The sequence below is a fragment of the Perognathus longimembris genome, chromosome 14, assembly GCF_023159225.1.
Source record: "Perognathus longimembris pacificus isolate PPM17 chromosome 14, ASM2315922v1, whole genome shotgun sequence".
NCBI classification, from domain to species: Eukaryota; Metazoa; Chordata; class Mammalia; order Rodentia; family Heteromyidae; genus Perognathus; species Perognathus longimembris.
The window spans coordinates 33,153,370-33,170,515 of record NC_063174.1 but is presented as its reverse complement, the minus strand read 5'-3'; the positions used below and the strand labels follow the sequence as shown (position 1 = coordinate 33,170,515).

Below are 17,146 nucleotides of genomic sequence, written 5' to 3'. Positions count from 1 at the left end.
CTCAAGGCTAGCACTCTGCCACCTGAGCCACAGCGCCACCTCTGGCCGTTTTCTGTATATGTGGTGCTGGGGAATCGAACCTAGGGCCTCGTGTATCCGAGGCAGGCACTCTTGCCACTAGGCTATATCCCCAGCCCCGGCTGCAGTTGTTTTTATAGAACATGAAGATTGTGCTATGTGCCAGGTGTGTGCCAGGCCATTGTGGGTGGTTGGTGGGACACGCAGGCCAACAGGCTAGCAGCTTTGCCTCCAAATCCAGACCAGTGAGGGAGCTGGCTGGGAGGGACAGGCGGGGGGGGGGGGGGGGGGGAGGCCTGGCTCTGTGCGGAGGCTGGGGAGGATCTCAGTGTTCTGGCCTGTAGAAAAGGAATCTCAGTACCTTTTTGTCCCCATAGTAACAAGGGCATGGAACATCTGCTCAGCATGAAGTGCAAAAATGTGGTCCCAGTGTATGACTTGCTGCTGGAGATGCTGAATGCCCACACCCTTCGCGGGTACAAGTCCTCCATCTCAGGCTTTGAGGGCAGCTCGGCAGAGGACGAGAAGAGCAAAGAGGGCTCCCAGAACCCCCAGACTCCATGATGCCCAGCCCTGAGGTGAATGGGCCCACAGAGGAGGCCAAGGTGAACATGCGCACGCCAGCAGGTTGCAAGCCTGGGCTTCATCCCCTTTCTCTGGGGGGTCCCTCCTTTGGTTACGGTGACCTCAGTCATGCATATCCTGCCCTCGCCTCCCTACATCCCCAGAGTCAAGGTGGGAGAGCCACCGCTTCCCTCGTGCCAGGGGCACACTTGAATGCGGGGCTCCACTTGGATCACCTTAGGATTTGATGCAGTCCCTTTTTTACTGTCTAGCTCCCTTCTGCCTCCTTGAAGGTTTAGGACTGAATGGTGGAAATCTGACAACTAGACAGAGTGGAGACATGACACATTTATCTGAAGTGGACTAACGTTTTGACATAGGTTCTCTTCTGGATCATTTGATTGTAGAACCCCAAACACCAATGGCAATCACTTAAATAGTTCGCTAGCTCCATGAAATTGGATGTCAGTGGCCAGGCCCACGTGAGCCAGAACCCCCAGGAGGATCTGCTTCTGCCAGATCTCCATGTGCATTCCTAGAGCTCGCTGATTATTTGGTGCGTGGCTGTGTGGGATCATGGTCATGGACGGTTGTGGGAGATTAAAGTCGCTTCTGCAGTTGGGCTTCTTTGAAAATCCATTGTCCAGGGGTCCCAGGTGTGCCCAGTTTGCAGGCATGGGGTTATTCTCCTGTGGGTGTGGGTTTGAGTCTGTGCTCCCCTGGGGCATTGTGAATGCTGAGTTTTTTGTCTTGCACAGTAGATGTAGCAGCCCCCAGCTGCATCTGCCACCCAGAGAGACAGGGAGTCCACACCATGGGCATGTGTGCCGTGCTGTTCTGTGGAAATCAACCACACACAGCCCAGCATGTCAGCTTCCGGTCCGTGATGCAGACTGCTGAGCAGACGCTTGAACAGAAGACATGGTTTATGAACTCCTTTAAAGGGGAATACTTAATACCTAGGCATAACTAGCAAAAAACTTGTATACTCTGTGGCTCTCCCCAAACATTTTCTTATCTGAACATTTATATAGTGAGATGGGTGACATAGAAACAATAAAACTATTAGTTCTTATATCAAGGGGAATGTAAATAGGAATGAAAATAAAGCACTTAAAATGAAAAGTTAGGAGTTTTAATTCATAGTTCTTGCTTGAGGAGCAGAGTATTTTTCTTCTCCAGTTCTCCCCTTTAACCTTTTATATTAAATTCTTATGTTCTCTCCTTTCCTTCCTCCTTTCCCTCCCTTCCTTCCTCCTTCCCTTCTTTCTTCTCTTCCTTCCCTCTTTTCGTCCTTCCTTCCTTCTTTTTCTTTTGAGATAGGCTCTCACTATGTAGTGCAGGTTGGATATGAATTCAGTATGGCTGCTCAGCCTCCTGAGTGCTGGGATTACAGAAAAATGTCACACTGCCTGGTTCATTATTATTATTATTATTATTTTTTATCCATTATCCTGACTGCTTCTTGAGACCTTTTTGTTTCAATGTATTTGGGTTTAGCCTGACTTTGAAGGGTCTTTGTTTCTTGGCTCAATTTTCAACTGTGTGATTCTAACCTGAGGGCATGCAGGTAAGGGCTGTGTTTTTGGTTTACATCTAGGGTAAGCAGGTGGTTGAGGCATGGCCTATAATCTAAAGATATTTGGAACTGGCGCTGGTGACTCACGCCTGTAATCCTAGCTACTCAGGAGGCTGAGATCTGAGGAATGTGGTTCAAAGCCAGCCTGGGCAGGAAAGTCCCTGAGACTCCTCTCTCCAATTAACCACCAGAAACTAGAAGTAGCCCTGTGGCTCAAAGTGATAGAGTACTAGCCTTGAACATAAGAGCTCAGGGACAGTGGGCTGCCCAGGCCCTGAGTTCAAGCCTCATGATTAGAAAAAGATTTTTTTTTTTTTTTTTTTTTTTGCCAGTCCTGGGTTTGGACTCAGGGCCTGGGCACTGTCCCTGGCCTCTTCTTGCTCAAGGCTAGCACTCTGCCACTTGAGCCACAGCGCCCCCTCTGGCTGTTTTCCATATATGTGGTGCTGGGGAATCGAACTGAGAGCTTCATGTGTAGGAGGCAAGCACTCTTGCCACTAGGCCATACTCCCGATTTTTTTTTTTTTTAAAGGTATTTGGACACTGGGGGCTCACACCTGCAATCCTAGCTACTCAAGAAGCCAAGATCTGAGGATTGCAGTTAAAAGCCAGCTTGGATGGAAAAGTCCATTTGTATCTACAATTAACTAGCAAAGAGCTGGAAGTAGAGGTGTGCCTCAAGTGGCAAAATACCAGACTTGAGTGAAACAGCTAAGCAAGAGTGTGAGGCCCTAAGTTCAAGATCTAATACCTGCACACACACACACACACACACACACACACACACACACACACACACACGCATACACACACAGAGTTTTGTTTTGTTTTGGTTGGTCATGGGGCTTGAATTCAGGGCCTGGGCACTGTCCATGAGCTCTTTTGCTCAAGGCTAGTGCTCTATCACTTTGAGCCACAGGGTCATTTCTAGTTTCTGGTGGTTAATTGGAGATAAGAATCTCATAGATTTTCCTGCCTGGGCTTGCTTTGAATCATGACCCTTAAATCTCAGCCTTCTGAGTAGCTAGGTTTACAGGTGTGAACCACCAGCATCTGGCTATTTGTTGTTTTTATCCTAGATCTTTGTGCTCTTTCAGATAAGGTGCTTAAATATCTGCTCATCATCTCCAAGCATATATGGGTAACACTTGTTTTTCTTCTAAATTATGACATCAGGCTACCTATTTTATGTGCTGGAAAAAAATCCTCAAATCCCATTTTAAAGGCCACTTATTTCTCTCTAACTCAGTGGGTTTCCTTTACATGCTTTCTTTTCGGGGCTGTCCATCCTGCAAGTGGTTCGTGTTCTGTTAGGACAGGCTGGGAGCTCTCCCGCCGCCCGTGGCGCGTGTCCTTGGTCAGGAGGGAGCTAGGATGAGTGAGACCTGACAACTGGAAACAGTAATTGGATCACTGAATAAAAACAAAAAACAAGGGCATTTGAAGTGTTATGAAACACCTACCCCCCAACTCGATCATACACTGGCCGGGCCGGATTCCTTTCCTCTATTTTAATTGGAAAGTGATTATTTAATCAAGATAAATGTATACATTTGAGGAGTGAGATTTGGGCTTATCTCCAAAATGTGAGTGACTGCGGAAGGGCCACAAAGGCAAATTTTAATAAACTAGTAGCCCTGAAATAGCCTCAAAACAGAGTTTACCCATATTCCTAGTGTGAGCTGACCATCTCCAGTGAAAACAATCCAGGAGAGCCTCCTGGAGATTTTCCCATGAGTTTTGTTCTATTCTAGCCTTCCTCCGTCCTCACTGCCTCAGGTCCTCAGGCCTACCCACATAGGGTGACTACAAAGGATTTGACCTGATTTTTCTTGGAAAATGGAGGCAGGAAAAAAGGACATTACTGTTAGACAAGTAATAAAATCCAGGGGAGTCTTAACCATATGGAAAACAGGGCCCAGTAGCCAGAGCTTTGCAGAGAGGCTGTGTTCATAACTCAGTTATTTTGGAATTAGGAAAGAAAAAGAAGAGTAAGCAATTATCGGCAGACTCAATCAATCAATCAATGAATGCCAAGTGGAAGGAATTCTCAAATTTTCTAGCATGTGAAAATAGGGCTTGTTTCCAATTTATATCTGCTAAGGGGAAACTTCAAATTACAGATAAACCTTCCATTTCTAGCTCTAGTTAGAAACAAAGTACTTTTGTTTAATAAAGATTTCTATACATTTCTTTAAGCTGCTAAAAATCTTCAAAGGGAAAAAACACACAACAAAAGTAAAATGATAAAAACATGCCAGTTAGTACTTAAAAATAATATTTGTGGAGTTAGAGCCAGTTAGTGCCTCTCTCACACAGTTAATCCTTGTAGTAATTACTGTTATCCAAACTTGTTGGCTGTGGAGGCTGGAAAGTCTTAGCAAACTTGCTCAAGGTCATACAGGACAACTGATAAAGCTGAGAAACAGCCGGTCCAACTCCAGGGTTGAAAGTGATTGGGCACTTGAACTATTTGAAAAAAAGACACTGAAGGGCCCAGGGCAGCCTCAATGTGGAGCTCTGGCCTTGCGTGTGTGAGGCCCTTGGCTTGCTCCCGTGTTCTGCCTCTCAGCTGCGGCCTCAGTCCAAGCAAAATATTTTTGAACTGCAGAATCCATTTATTAAATACAAACTGCCATGCATGGCTCCTGTAGCTTAAGGGGACCTACTTGTGAGACCCCCCTCAATGCCTAAAACCCAGGGTTACCCTCCTAGACACAACAGCTTGCAAAACGCTCACACAGAAATTCAGCTGTCTTTTATACACATGCAAATTGAAGCCCAGTAGGGCAAACTGACCTGCTCCAGGTCATAACAGTATTTATGGCCAAAGCTGGAGTGCAATTCAGTTCTTCTGCTTGTCTGGCTAGCATTGCCCCTGCTGCAGGATTCTGCTTCGTGAACGCAACCTCAGAATGACAGGGCTGGTTGTAGCTGTCATGACTGCCTTCTGCTAGACCTTTCGATCCCACCTTCTCAGCTTAGATGGGTTTTCATGAACCTTGATAGGATAGCAGAAAAAGGTGGAATGTATTATTCCTGAACCTTTTATCCTGGGCTCATTACCTAGTGGATACTGTCATTCTCTTTGTTACTGCTTACCCCACCCCTTGGAAACTTATGCATGTAAAATTCCATGTCTCCCAGGCACGGATGCTTTCCTGTGGAGTTTGGTACTGCACAGTGCAAAAACAGGCCATTTATTATTTATTGCTCCCAAACTCACAGGAATTTTGGCTCTAATGGCAGCTCTAAGATGTGCATTGTCCCTGTGGTACATTCTCTTTCTAGCATATTTTTGTTGTTGTTTTAGTCAGTGGGTTTTTGGTTTGTTATTCTAAGGATCCTATTCACTTGGAAAGCCCATCAGTTATTGACGCTGGGTTTCCCTTCTGGGAATGGCAGGTTTGCGAGCTCAGAGAAGCTGCTGGTTGACTGTGCCATCAGTGTAGCTGCATTGGCTTCTCTTTGTTGGGTGTCTAAATGCCATGCGCATCGGTCCTCTAACTTTATTATGCAGTGGTCTTGCATACATCCAAACCTGTTGATTGATGATTTGTCCTTTTTTCAGATGGATGCTTTGTTACACTAGACTAATGTGCTGGTTACCATTCACAGGCTTTAAAATGCAGGCCTTTTAAAGAAATCAGTGTTTGATAGTTTGAAAGAGAACTTCAAGATTTGCTTTTTATTCCTCTAGGTGGTACTTTTTTCTTACACTGTCCCTTTAATATGAATGGAACTACTGGGAGATATTGAATGTGACATAAATAAAGGTGTTTTTCATAAACTTGGCTTAAAATCTATTTCTTGGGAGCTGAACTTACAGTAATTGTTACAAAGTGTCTATATTCTGTTGTGATTTTTTTTTTGTTTTGGGTTTACAGAGCTTGGAGATCTGGTTTAAAAAACAAAAATGGATAGCCCATTAGCTCATGCCTGAAACCCTAGCTAGTCAGGAGGCTGAGATCTGAAAAGCACATTTCAAAACCAGCCTGGGCAGAAGTCTGTGAGACTTATCTCCAGTTAACCACCAAAATCCCAGAAATAGAGAGAGCTGTGGCTCAAGTGGTAGAGCTTGAGCATACAACCTCAGGGACAGCTCTGAGTTCAAGCCCTACGACTGGCACACACACAGATAAAACCAACATGGAAACCTTTGGTGGATTAATGCACATAAGTGCAAATGCTTATATACCATTTTATAAGTTAACCTTGCCTTTCTTTCTTGGATGGCTTCTGAAATAGAAACAAGTCAATCTTTATTCATCTAACCTCTTATGGTGACTTATGACTGCAGTACTGTATGAATGGGTTGACTGTAAAAGTCATAAAATGCATATAGTATATCAGTTGTTTGCATAGATCTTCAGTGATTAGTCCATCTGAGTCAATTAGTATTAGCCCTTCAGAGATGGGGAGAAAAGCAACTCATTAATACTGAAGTTATTTTTGTGCCAATAATCATTTGAAAACTTCCCTGGTGACTGGAGAAGATGCAAACGTATGTGACCACGTGAAACACAGAGTTCACATACAGGTGTTTTGTACCTACAGTAGATCTATGGTCTTCACAAGTTCATGGTCCCAAGGAGACAGTGGTGAAGGCAAAATCTGGTCAGGATGCATCATCGTTCAATGCTGCACTGCAGATGCTAGATTCACTTTCCCCACCGTGCCTCCCAGTTTCTGCTAAACATATGCCTGCCACCTTCCCACACATCTCCAGTTTTACCTTGATTTCAGGTACTGTTTGATTTTGAGGAGGTAGATTTTTTGGTTTTTTTTTGGCCAGTCCTGGGGCTTGAACTCAGGGCCTGAGCACTGTGCCTGGCTTCTTTTTGCTCAAGGCTAGCACTCTGCCACTTGAGCCACAGCGCCACTTCTGGCCACTTTCTGTATATGTGGTGCTGGGGAATTGACCCCAGGGCCTCATGTATATGAGGCAAGCACTCTTACCACTAGGCCATATCCCCAGCCCTGAGGAGGTAGATTGTCACCACAGTAAGGTCAGGAAAATGCTCAGAGATCGCACCATGATTTGAGCCCAACCCAAACAGGACTAACTGAACTGAGCTCTGAATCAAGTGAGCTGAAGAACATGTGTTCATTGGAGCTAAGGGTCTCATGGGATTTTGTGTTGTCTGGCTTTGAACTGGGATCCTTAGTTGTCAGCCTCTTGAGTAGCTAGGATTATAGGCTGAGCCACTATGTCCCAGCAATATAGACTATTTAATGAGCTAAAACACTTTTGATGAGATACTTTTGGTAAAATCCATTTCTTTCAATGTCAATTCAACAATCTGATCATTTTATATATATATATATATGTATGTATGTATATATATATATACATACATATATATATATATATATTTTTTTTTTTTTTTGGCCAGTCCTGGGCCTTGGACTCAGGGCCTGAGCACCATCCCTGGCTTCTTCCCGCTCAAGGCTAGCACTCTGCCACCTGAGCCACAGCGCCCCTTCTGGCCGTTTTCCATATATGTGGTGCTAGGGAATCGAACCGAGAGCCTCATGTATAGGAGGCAAGCACTCTTGCCACTAGGCCATATTCCCAGCCCAATCTGATCACTTTAGACACTGAAGTAAAGACAGATTCTTCCCAGATGGTCCTCTTCGTGTGTTACCAGTTCACTTCCTAGGTCTTGGGGATGCCTGATTCAGGAAAACCTTGACATTGGACTATATCCATGGGCTTCACTGGCCTCCCCTGAGCTGTGTGCTTTGCTGAGAAGGGACGAGGGAACTGAGGAAGTGGTGCAGGAGCAGAGCTGGTGACTTCATCGAGGCAGCAGACAGGCTGAGGTGTGTTTAAGGTGGAAAGTAGACCTAGTGGTACAATTGGACGGCAGGCAGGTAAGTGTGCCTGTAGCACCTAGCACAAATGGAGCACCTCTCACTCAAAAATCCTAAATGCAGCCCGGCAGTGGTGGCTCATGCCTGTAATCCTAGATACTCAGGAGTCTGACCTGTGAGGATTATGGTTTGAAGCCAGCCTGGGCAGAAAAGTCCCCTGAGATTCTTACCTCTAGTTAACCACTCAAAAACCAGAAGTGGAGCTATGTGGCTCAAAGTGGTAGAGGGCTAGCCTTGAGCAAAAAGAGCTCAGAGATACCCCCAGGCCCTGAGGGCAAGCCCTAATGACTGACAAACAAATGAAAAGATTCTAAATGCTCCAAAATCCAAAACATTTTAGATGTCAACATGATACCAAAACTTAGGATTCCATGCCATCAAGCTTGTTACATGCACAAATTCCTAAAAATGCAATATTAAAGTACCTCCAGCTTATGCAGGGCTAAGGTATACATGAAAGAAACATAAATGAATTTATTTAGATTTGGGTTCCATTCCCCAGTTATTTCATTAGATGTATATAAAGATTCCCAAAGGGGCTGGGAATATGCCCAGTGGCAAGAGTGCTTGCCTGGTATACATGAAGCTCTGGGTTCGATTCCTCAGCACTACATATATAGAAAATGGCCAGAAGTGGTGCTGTGGCTCCAGTGGCAGAGTGTTAGCCTTGGGGGGGGGGGGGGGGGGAAGAAGAAGCCAGGGACAGTGCTCAGGCCCTGAGTTCAAGACTGGGGCCAAAAAAAAAAAAAAAAAGATTCCCAAAGTCACACAGCCCCAATCCAAAACTTTCCCGGGCCTGAACACTTTGGGTTAATTAACCTGTAATTCACTCCCCAAAGTGCAGGAAAGCAGAAAAAAGAGGGTGAAATGGTCCTTGCTATGTCCTTGTGCTGCCTGGGGGTCCCACAGGGTCATTTACACATCAGGAAGGGTCCTCTCTCCAGACAGGGGTTTCTAAGGCCTCATAAACAATCCTGCACAAATCTAGCTAAGCAGAATGTAAAATTTGGACTAAAACTTCCCCAGAAAGTACTTTAAAAATAAGCTTTGTTCTAGGAAAGAATAAATGTGGTGCTGACTTGCTTTGTAAATATAATCCAACACAACGGTCTGGCTAATTTTATTTTTTAATGAGAAACATTTGAGTTGTACATACCACAAACAGCTTCAAGTTTCTGTACTAACTCTTCCCCACCCCCAAAATAGTTCAAGCAAACCTGAAGTGTCTCTTTAAATGTGAAAGGTCTTATAAAATTAACTTAAAAAAATCCTTATCAAGTCTGTAGTTTGGCATTTACTGTACATTAGTCAAAAGCTCGGACTAAAATCTGATTTTTCTTAAAAAAAATCAAAGTTTACATTATTCATACAGATTCAGCAATTTAAAAAATATGCACAAATAACCAAATCCATGCAATAAAATTTCTTTAAAAATTTAAAGCAATATAAAAGAGCCAACTTATGTGCTGAACAGACTATTTTGGCTTATGACCAGTAGGTCTGCTTGTTGGCTAATGATTCCTCCCAAATTGCTGAGGAAAGCCAATTCGGAACATTTAAAATATGCTCGTTTCAATCAGCTCAGGATCCATACACAGGAGTCGCTGAACCATTTCTATGCCGAATCTGCTTGCTGATTTAATGAACACATTTTATGTGCTGAACACCACTGTTTTAGAGACATGGTAGTAATTCTGTTTTACAAATAAGTCAAAATTCACAAAGTGCATGGCTCCTTGGAAACTGTCCTTTCCAGAATTCCCTCAGGCAATCGAGAAGCTCTGCCAAGACGCTGGCCTGGTTCTTTTCAAGTTGCTCTGGGCCCCAAGAGCCTCTCCTGGCAAAATCTGGAGGGATGTGTTCATAGCAGGTCCCTGGACCTTGCCAATGTTGAGGGTCACGGGCTGATGTGGTGGTGGCATGGTGGCAGCGAAGCCGCCTAGGTGGGGGGTGGCCCGTTGGTGTACCGCAGCATGGGGTAGAAGGAGCGGGCGAAGTTGTTGGCCTGGGTACAGCTGTAGTCCTCTTCGGAGGCGGGCAACAAGCAGGCCAGGAGCAGCAGCAGCAGCAGCAAGAGCTGCAAGGGCAACGCTGCCCTGATCACCCGTGAGAGAAAGGAGCGTTGGGGCTGAGCACTGCCAGGGCCAGTGGAAGCCCTCACCCTGTGGACAGAGGGGTCAGGAGTGGATCAGGAGCATCCAGAGGCCACGCCCACTCATACCACCTGACCCCCTCCCCCAACCACGTGAGTGTCAACAGCTGGGAAGAGAAGTCCAGGGTTTTTCAGATGAATGAAAAAAAAAAAAAGCCAGTAAGATTTTTACAAGAACCTGGACAGTGGCACTGGCAAGACTGCTGGAGTGGCGTGGGCCCTGGGGACTCATGATGTGACAGAAATGCCATTACCTGTTGTGGGTCTCCTCCTCTTCTGTTCTCACTGCTCTGAACTGCTGGAAAAGAGAAGCCAGTATGCAGACAGTTCTGTCCTGTCAGTGGTAAGACTGGGCCTTTCTACGTCATATACCTCCCCTGGGAGTCTTCCCACCACACTATTGGGACTATAGGAATATGCCTGAGATTCATCCCAGACCTATAGAAGAGAATTGGGTTTGTTAAATTGTCAAGAGTCCCAGGTTCCACTTCGTTGATCTCCTATAATGGAGAAAGCAGGAAGCCTTTGACAAGGACCTCATCATTATCAATCTACTATGCAAGAGGAACTGAGACTCTTGAAGCTCTTTAAATTAAAGTGTGTTAAAAATGTACATAAAAGTGTATTCAACCAGCAGGTTGAGGCAGGTCTCTACTGTCATGGAAGCTCTAAAAGGAGTTTTCAGGTTCTAACTTTCTATTATCTTGGTAACTTTAGGGAACAACCAATGTGGCTGGGTGCCAGTGGTTCACTTCTGTAATCCTAGCTATGAGGAGGACCAACAGTGTGGGGCCAGCCTGGGCAACAGTACAAGGGACACCCCCCCCCACCCCCAAGTTAACAGAAAGTTATGGTACTTTGTGTCTGGTGGTCCTAGGCCATAATTGGGACCCTAGCTCCAAAATCACCAGACAAAAAGGATTAGAGGCATGGTTCAAGAGGCAGAATGCCTGCTTAGTAAGCCTGAAGCCCTGTGTTCAGGCCCTGGGACAGCTGAAAAAAAAACAAACCAAATACCCAGCAGGGTTCTCATAGAGAGTTCTTACCTTCACTTGGGTAGGTGGCACAGCTGCTGGAGACTGGTCCCCTGAGTCTACCTCATCATAGTCGGGCAGAGACAGGTCTGGATTCTGAAAGCCACAACCCAATGGTTCAGTTCAAGGAAAGAGTGTTCTGCATAGTCTCAAGAGCATAAACCTCTGCATGAAGCAGTCTTCAAGCAGCAGCCCAACCCCTTCCTGTAGCTGAAATCTTTCAGGATTGGGGCTCTTCTAATTACTCTTCTTCCCTTCCTGCAGTGGCTTGAATAGTTTTCAGAAAAAAAAGACAACATACCCAGAGCAAATCCAACCATCGGCATTAAACATCTGTAACTGCAATTCACACTAAGTGCCCCAGAAGTAACTGATAGAAGTACACAGCTATCAAGACGAGCTAGCCTTGAGTACTCAGAAGAAAACAGACTAGAATGGAGGGTCCTGCTCTAAGCCTCACAATCTGGGTATTTCATTCGTTCTAAGTTGTATCACACACAAAAAAATACTAGAGAAATGAGGGACCAGGACAGAACTTGAAGCCCCATGAAGTCACATGAGAAAGTGAAGGCTTGTGATTGTGACATGGAGTGGCGTGATGGAGGAATGCCACTTTTCCTAACTCCAGACATACTAATGGGTAAATTAGCTCCTCTTTCCAAACGGCAAGATACATGCATAAAGCTTATGCAACTTTTCTTAAGACCACAGAGCTAAGCAGGGGCCTAATGCTCCATGTAGCCCATCCGCCCCCATGTTCAGCCACAGCTGGGCTGCAGTCCTGCCTTCCTTTTGGCCTCTGTGTGACATTTAAAAGCCCAGAGTAGACTCACCTGGCTTCTTTGCAAGGACATTAAATCTTGGGTGACTTGCTCACGTAACTGCTTGAGTTTCTTCTCGATTACGTGAACCTTCTCTTCTGCCTCAATATAGTCTTCTCCTTGTCCCTTGATGAGCAGGCTGGAGGCAATCTCCTGCAAGGAGTCGACTTGAGGCTGATGCTCCACCAGCTCCTTTTCTAGTTGCTGAAAGTAATAAGGTGTGTAAAACAGTTGTTCAAATAGATGCTGGGATAGCATGTCAGTTCTGGGATGAATGCTGGGCGGGGTGTGTGTGTGGGGGGAGGGGCCTGAGTAGAGGGCTGCTCAGTTCCAGAACCTTCTCAGAGCTGCCTATCTGAGGCCTTAGCCTTGCACAATTCAGGGAGCAAGCAAGTAGGTTTTACCACATCGTGTTTTAATTCATTTTCACTCTGAAGAGACTCATGAAGCTGGAGAATGTAGAGGAAAGGAGGGAAAGGAGGTGGTCTGAGAGAACGAGGCCCTCATCCACTAGCACAGGGGTCACGGAAACTCTAAAGCTGGAAAACTGAGACACAGCAGCGAGTTGCATACAAGATGAATGACTTTAAATTGTTAAAAGTGATTGTCTTGCTCCCTTGCTGTCCACTATGGGAGCCATGAGATGCATGTGGCCTGACGTTAGTGGCTGCCCGAGTAGATATGCAGACAGAACAATTCCACTATTGCACAAAGTTCCACCGAGCAGTTACCGTTCTAGAGAATGGGGTTTTAAAGCAATGGCCAGAAATCTTAAATTTAAAATATTGAAAATGGAACCATAGCTGAGTACTATTTCTATAATCCTAGCTACTCAGAAGGCTGAGATCTGAGGATCTCAGTTCAAAGTCTACCTGGGAAGACATATCAATGAGACTCTTATCTCCAATTAACTAGCACAAAGCCCGAAGCTGTGGCTCAAGTAGTAGAGTGCCAGCTTTGAGCAAAAAAAAAAAAAAATCCCAAAAAACCTAAGTTCAAGCCCTACTACTGGCACAAGAAAAAGAATTATTCAGAACAAAAATACTTCTAGCTATACTGTACATGCCAAGACTTTTTCTTTATCATTCCCTGAAATAATAAATTTAACAAGTATTTACATTATAGTAAGTATGAGAAATATAGAGATACTGTAAGTATAAGAGGAAATGTATGGAGCTATGCAAATAATATATGCAATTCTAAGCATTTTATCAAAAGGACTTAAGCATCCAAAAATTTTGGTATGTGTGAGAGTATTGGAACCAATTTTCTGGGATGGCTGACTGTATTAACCACAATAAAATTACTTCTCTTTTAATGGCCTTATGTTTCTCAGGACCTTGTAAACACTGATGTCCTCAAATCCCGACAGTTTCAAAGACCTTGTGTTCTGCCTTTGGCTCTTCATCCCTGCAAGTCATTTATCTCCAGAACTTCCCAGGGGCCCTTGGTAGACATCATGCAGGAACATGAGGGCTGAGCACAAAGTTACAGCCACCATGTGAGCCATATGGTCCCAAGAACAGTGGGCAAGGCTGTTGGCTACTCTGACCCCTGAAGCCAACAGTGGGCAGTGGGCACTCAGAGCCCCTGATAGAGAAACTTACCATCAGTTCTTCCTGACAGTCCAGGAGGGCCTGGGGATCTGCTTTGGGGTCAGCGACATGAGCCTTCTGCCTCTGCTTCTCAGCACTCTCTAGCCACAGCAGCAGGTTTTGACTCAGACGGTGAAAGTCCTTTATGAGACAAATGTGCATGAGAGCCTCAGAGTATCATCTTGGAGAGCTCTAAGTACTGCAAAGGGAGCTTCCCCCTTCTGATTCACCACTGTCCCAAGCCTTCTACCAGCTGGTGAGTGAAAGGGCCCCATTTTGATGAAAAGCCAAGCCTCGAAGAAGGGAGGGGGAAAGCAAAGAGGGAGAATGAAATCCCTTGGCAGAGCCCCAGCAAAGTGCTAACAGTGCTTATGGAGGGGTTTCAGGACACTTCCAAGTGTGAAGACCACGTGCTCCAGGATAAATTTGCTAAAAGAGTCCACTCAACAGGACAGGCTATGGGAGGTTCACAGCCCTTCCCTAAGATGAGGTCAAAGGTAACGTGTACGAAGCAATTACACATAGACACTGGGCTCAGATTATACACACCACTGTTTTAGTCCCCATAAGGACTCGGGGAGGTAGGCACTAAAGTGATTGCCATTTTTCAGATACAAAAATGAAAGTTTAAGAACCTCAGTGTTAAATAAACTGTTTCTCTGTTCCAGGGCCAGGTGTTGGGCTCACTGTGGCAAAGGACAGAGAATTCCCAATCTCCTGGCATGCAGTGGGTTAATGACATGTGCTGGGGGTTAGCATGATGGAAACAAACAGTACACAAACCACATTTGGCTGCACCCAAGCAGCCTGACAATGGTCAAAGTGTCTACTGCTCTCACCATGTGGGTTTGGCTGCTGCTGGGGAGGGCCTTGGGCTGAGTCAGCATACCTGGCACTGCATGAGCGACTGCCGTAAGTCCCTTCGCCAGCTGTCCACTGTGCCTTGGGCCCCTTCCCAGCGCAGGCTCAGCTGACGGAGCCTACTTTGGAGCTCTGTAGATTCGGCGCTCTCAGGTGGCAGAGATTCCTTGCAGCTCACATTGACAGAGACCATTAATGCCTTGTAGGTGTCAAAGGCTTTTAGCAACTCCTACCATAGGAAAAGAGTGGGTTCAGCCCTCTGGAAGGAGGGGCTCGGAAAGGGATCTTCTACATGCTTCTCCAAGCTGTGGCTACAGTGACCAGAGCGACCTTGCTTGTGACTGGCTGAGAAGCATCAGGTGGGAGATCTTCCCTACAAGGCCAGTGAATGTGACCAGCTGAGCAGCAGAGCCCGAAGGCAGAGGCTGGCCTCCTGGCTGCCAGACTTGACTAGAGGAATGAAGAGACAGACCTCTGTAACTTCCACCACCCCAGCTTTCCCACTGGCTTCGTAACATTCTAAAGACCACATCAAGTCTTCCAGATGAAGTATATGGAGTGTCTTCATTTACCTTTAAATAGCCAGAAATAATGTTCCTTAAGAGGAATGGTAATTCCTGGTACAATAATGCCCGAAGTAAAAGGACGAATATGGAAAGTACCTGGATACTCTCAGACTGTGCCTTAGGTCTCAGGAGCTCAGGCTTATGCTCAGGGTACCCACAAAGTGCAGATCTCAGACTGCCCTCCCTGCTCTCTGGGCTACTTCCTGTGAGGGACAAATCCTGCCTGCACAATAGGGTAACTAGATCAAGCCATAGGGCTCATCAGTCAGTGAGCCGGACCTCCCATCTCTGGCCTTTCCACAGGTCAGATGCTATTAGCATGGTCTGAAACCACTGCTTATTGAGCAAGAAGGGCAGCATGCAGCTGCCCACCAGTGGCCACCAACACCTCCAACCCATACTTTGTTCAATACAGACGTGCTTGCACAGGTGCACTCCGAATGCCCTCCCCTCCACATCTCTAACTTACCTGCAGCCTCTTCACTCTGAGTTCTATTTCCTGGATAGTGGAGGGAGGCTTCGCCATTGTTAAAGTTTCCAGTTCTGCTTCGATTTTTTCCAGCCAAGCAGTGATGTTGTTGATATCAGAGCTCAGTTGCTGCATGTTTTGTTTTATTCTGAGTTTACTGTGTAGCTCTGGTGATTCTACCAGCTCCCATTTGTCAAAAGCACCTGAAATCAAAAGCCACTAATTAAAATAAGCAACAATGCAGATAGATTTATCTCCCTGCAGCTATGAAAAGTTAGAATGGAGCTGAGCACCCGAGGCTGAGATCTGAGGATCTTGGTTCAAAACCAGCCTGGGCAGGAAAGTCCATGAGACTCTTTAACAATTAACCACCAGAAAACTGAAAGTGGCACTGTGGCTCAAAGTAGAGAGCTAGCCTTGAGCAAAAGAACTTAAGGACAGTGCCCAGGTCCTGAGTTCAAGCCCCACAACCTACAACTGACAAAAAAAAAGTTAGGGTGGTAAAGGTGTGTCGAGCACAATCCTCACAGGAAGGTTTGAGCTGGAGTTCTTCTGGAACATTCACAATGTGTCCCCTGCCCATGGCTGCCACCTGTCCTTCTCCACTGGCACAAAGGCTGAAGGAAGTAGGGATTAAGAGACAGAAAACCGGGGCTGGGAATATGGCCTAGTGGCAAGAGTGCTTGCCTAATATACATGAAGCCCTGGGTTCAATTCCCCAGCACCACATATACAGAAAAAGGCCAGAAGTGGCGCTGTGGCTCAAGTGGCAGAGTGCTAGCCTTGAGCAACAAGAAGCCAGGGACAGTGCTCAGGCCCTGAGTCCAAGCCCCAGGACTGGCCAAAAAAAAAAAAAAAAAAGAGAGACAGAAAACCCAACCTGTGGTTGGTATATGCTCTGGTCTCAAGCTCACACTTGAGTTTGTGTTGCTATTAGGGTGCTTTTTCCTTTGGTGCACATATGATCAGGATACCACCATCAGGTTCAGATTGATTTTAGCTGAGGAATTACTTAATACTTTACAGAATGGTCTAATGGGGAGACAATGCTTTCATGTCTGATTTTTATGTACACATGAAGTTATTAAAACATATACTTCTTTGTTAGGCACGATGGCACACAGCTATAATCCCAGCATTTGGGGGACTGAAGCAGGAGGGTTATGAGTTCCAGGCCTCTTTGAATTACATAGTGATACCCCATCTCCCTGTCCACCAATAAACAACCCCCCCAAAAAACAAAAAACCTAGAACAAAACATGCACACCATCATGCCAGCCTCATTTTGTCAATGTTTAAAGAACAGCTTCTAAATTAAAATCAATAGCCTGCAGACTCTCTTCTAAATACAGATCAGCTAATTTGAAACACTGACTACTATCAGTAAGTTTGGTAGTTTTAGTGAACGGTAATTCATCCAATTAGACTCATGCCAAACTCCACTTCTTCTGAGGGCTGCCATTCAGCAGTACCTGATTGCTGGCCTGGTAAGGCCACCAGTGGCTCGTCTTCCTGCTGATGGGTGCCATTCATGACTTCTGAACCTTCTTTGCCACCATCAGCGCCTGGACTTAATAGTAGCTTTACCTAGAATGAGTCAATTATAAGTC

General features: G+C 45.6%; 2 protein-coding genes across 7 annotated transcripts in view; one reads left to right on the top strand and one right to left on the bottom strand.

The window, feature by feature from the left end:
* Esr2 (estrogen receptor 2) overlaps positions 1-587 on the top strand; it is a 30,273-nt gene extending 29,686 nt beyond the window's left edge. For all 3 annotated transcript variants that reach the window (XM_048362137.1, XM_048362136.1, XM_048362139.1), the window contains one exon: positions 396-587. In XM_048362137.1, coding sequence (XP_048218094.1) covers positions 396-582 — 187 coding nt within the window. In that variant the 3' untranslated portion in view covers positions 583-587. The remainder of the gene's footprint in view (positions 1-395) is intronic.
* Positions 588-9,136: 8,549 nt separating this feature from the next.
* Positions 9,137-17,146, bottom strand: part of Syne2 (spectrin repeat containing nuclear envelope protein 2) — a 197,788-nt gene continuing 189,778 nt past the window's right edge. For 3 of the 4 annotated variants that reach the window (XM_048361958.1, XM_048361960.1, XM_048361961.1), the window contains 8 exons: positions 17,009-17,123; positions 15,537-15,739; positions 14,530-14,730; positions 13,653-13,781; positions 12,058-12,249; positions 11,237-11,320; positions 10,445-10,488; positions 9,137-10,200 (listed from right to left, as the gene is read on the bottom strand). In XM_048361958.1, coding sequence (XP_048217915.1) covers positions 9,978-10,200; positions 10,445-10,488; positions 11,237-11,320; positions 12,058-12,249; positions 13,653-13,781; positions 14,530-14,730; positions 15,537-15,739; positions 17,009-17,123 — 1,191 coding nt within the window. In that variant the 3' untranslated portion in view covers positions 9,137-9,977. The remainder of the gene's footprint in view (positions 10,201-10,444; positions 10,489-11,236; positions 11,321-12,057; positions 12,250-13,652; positions 13,782-14,529; positions 14,731-15,536; positions 15,740-17,008; positions 17,124-17,146) is intronic. The other variant, XM_048361959.1, reaches the window with a different exon arrangement.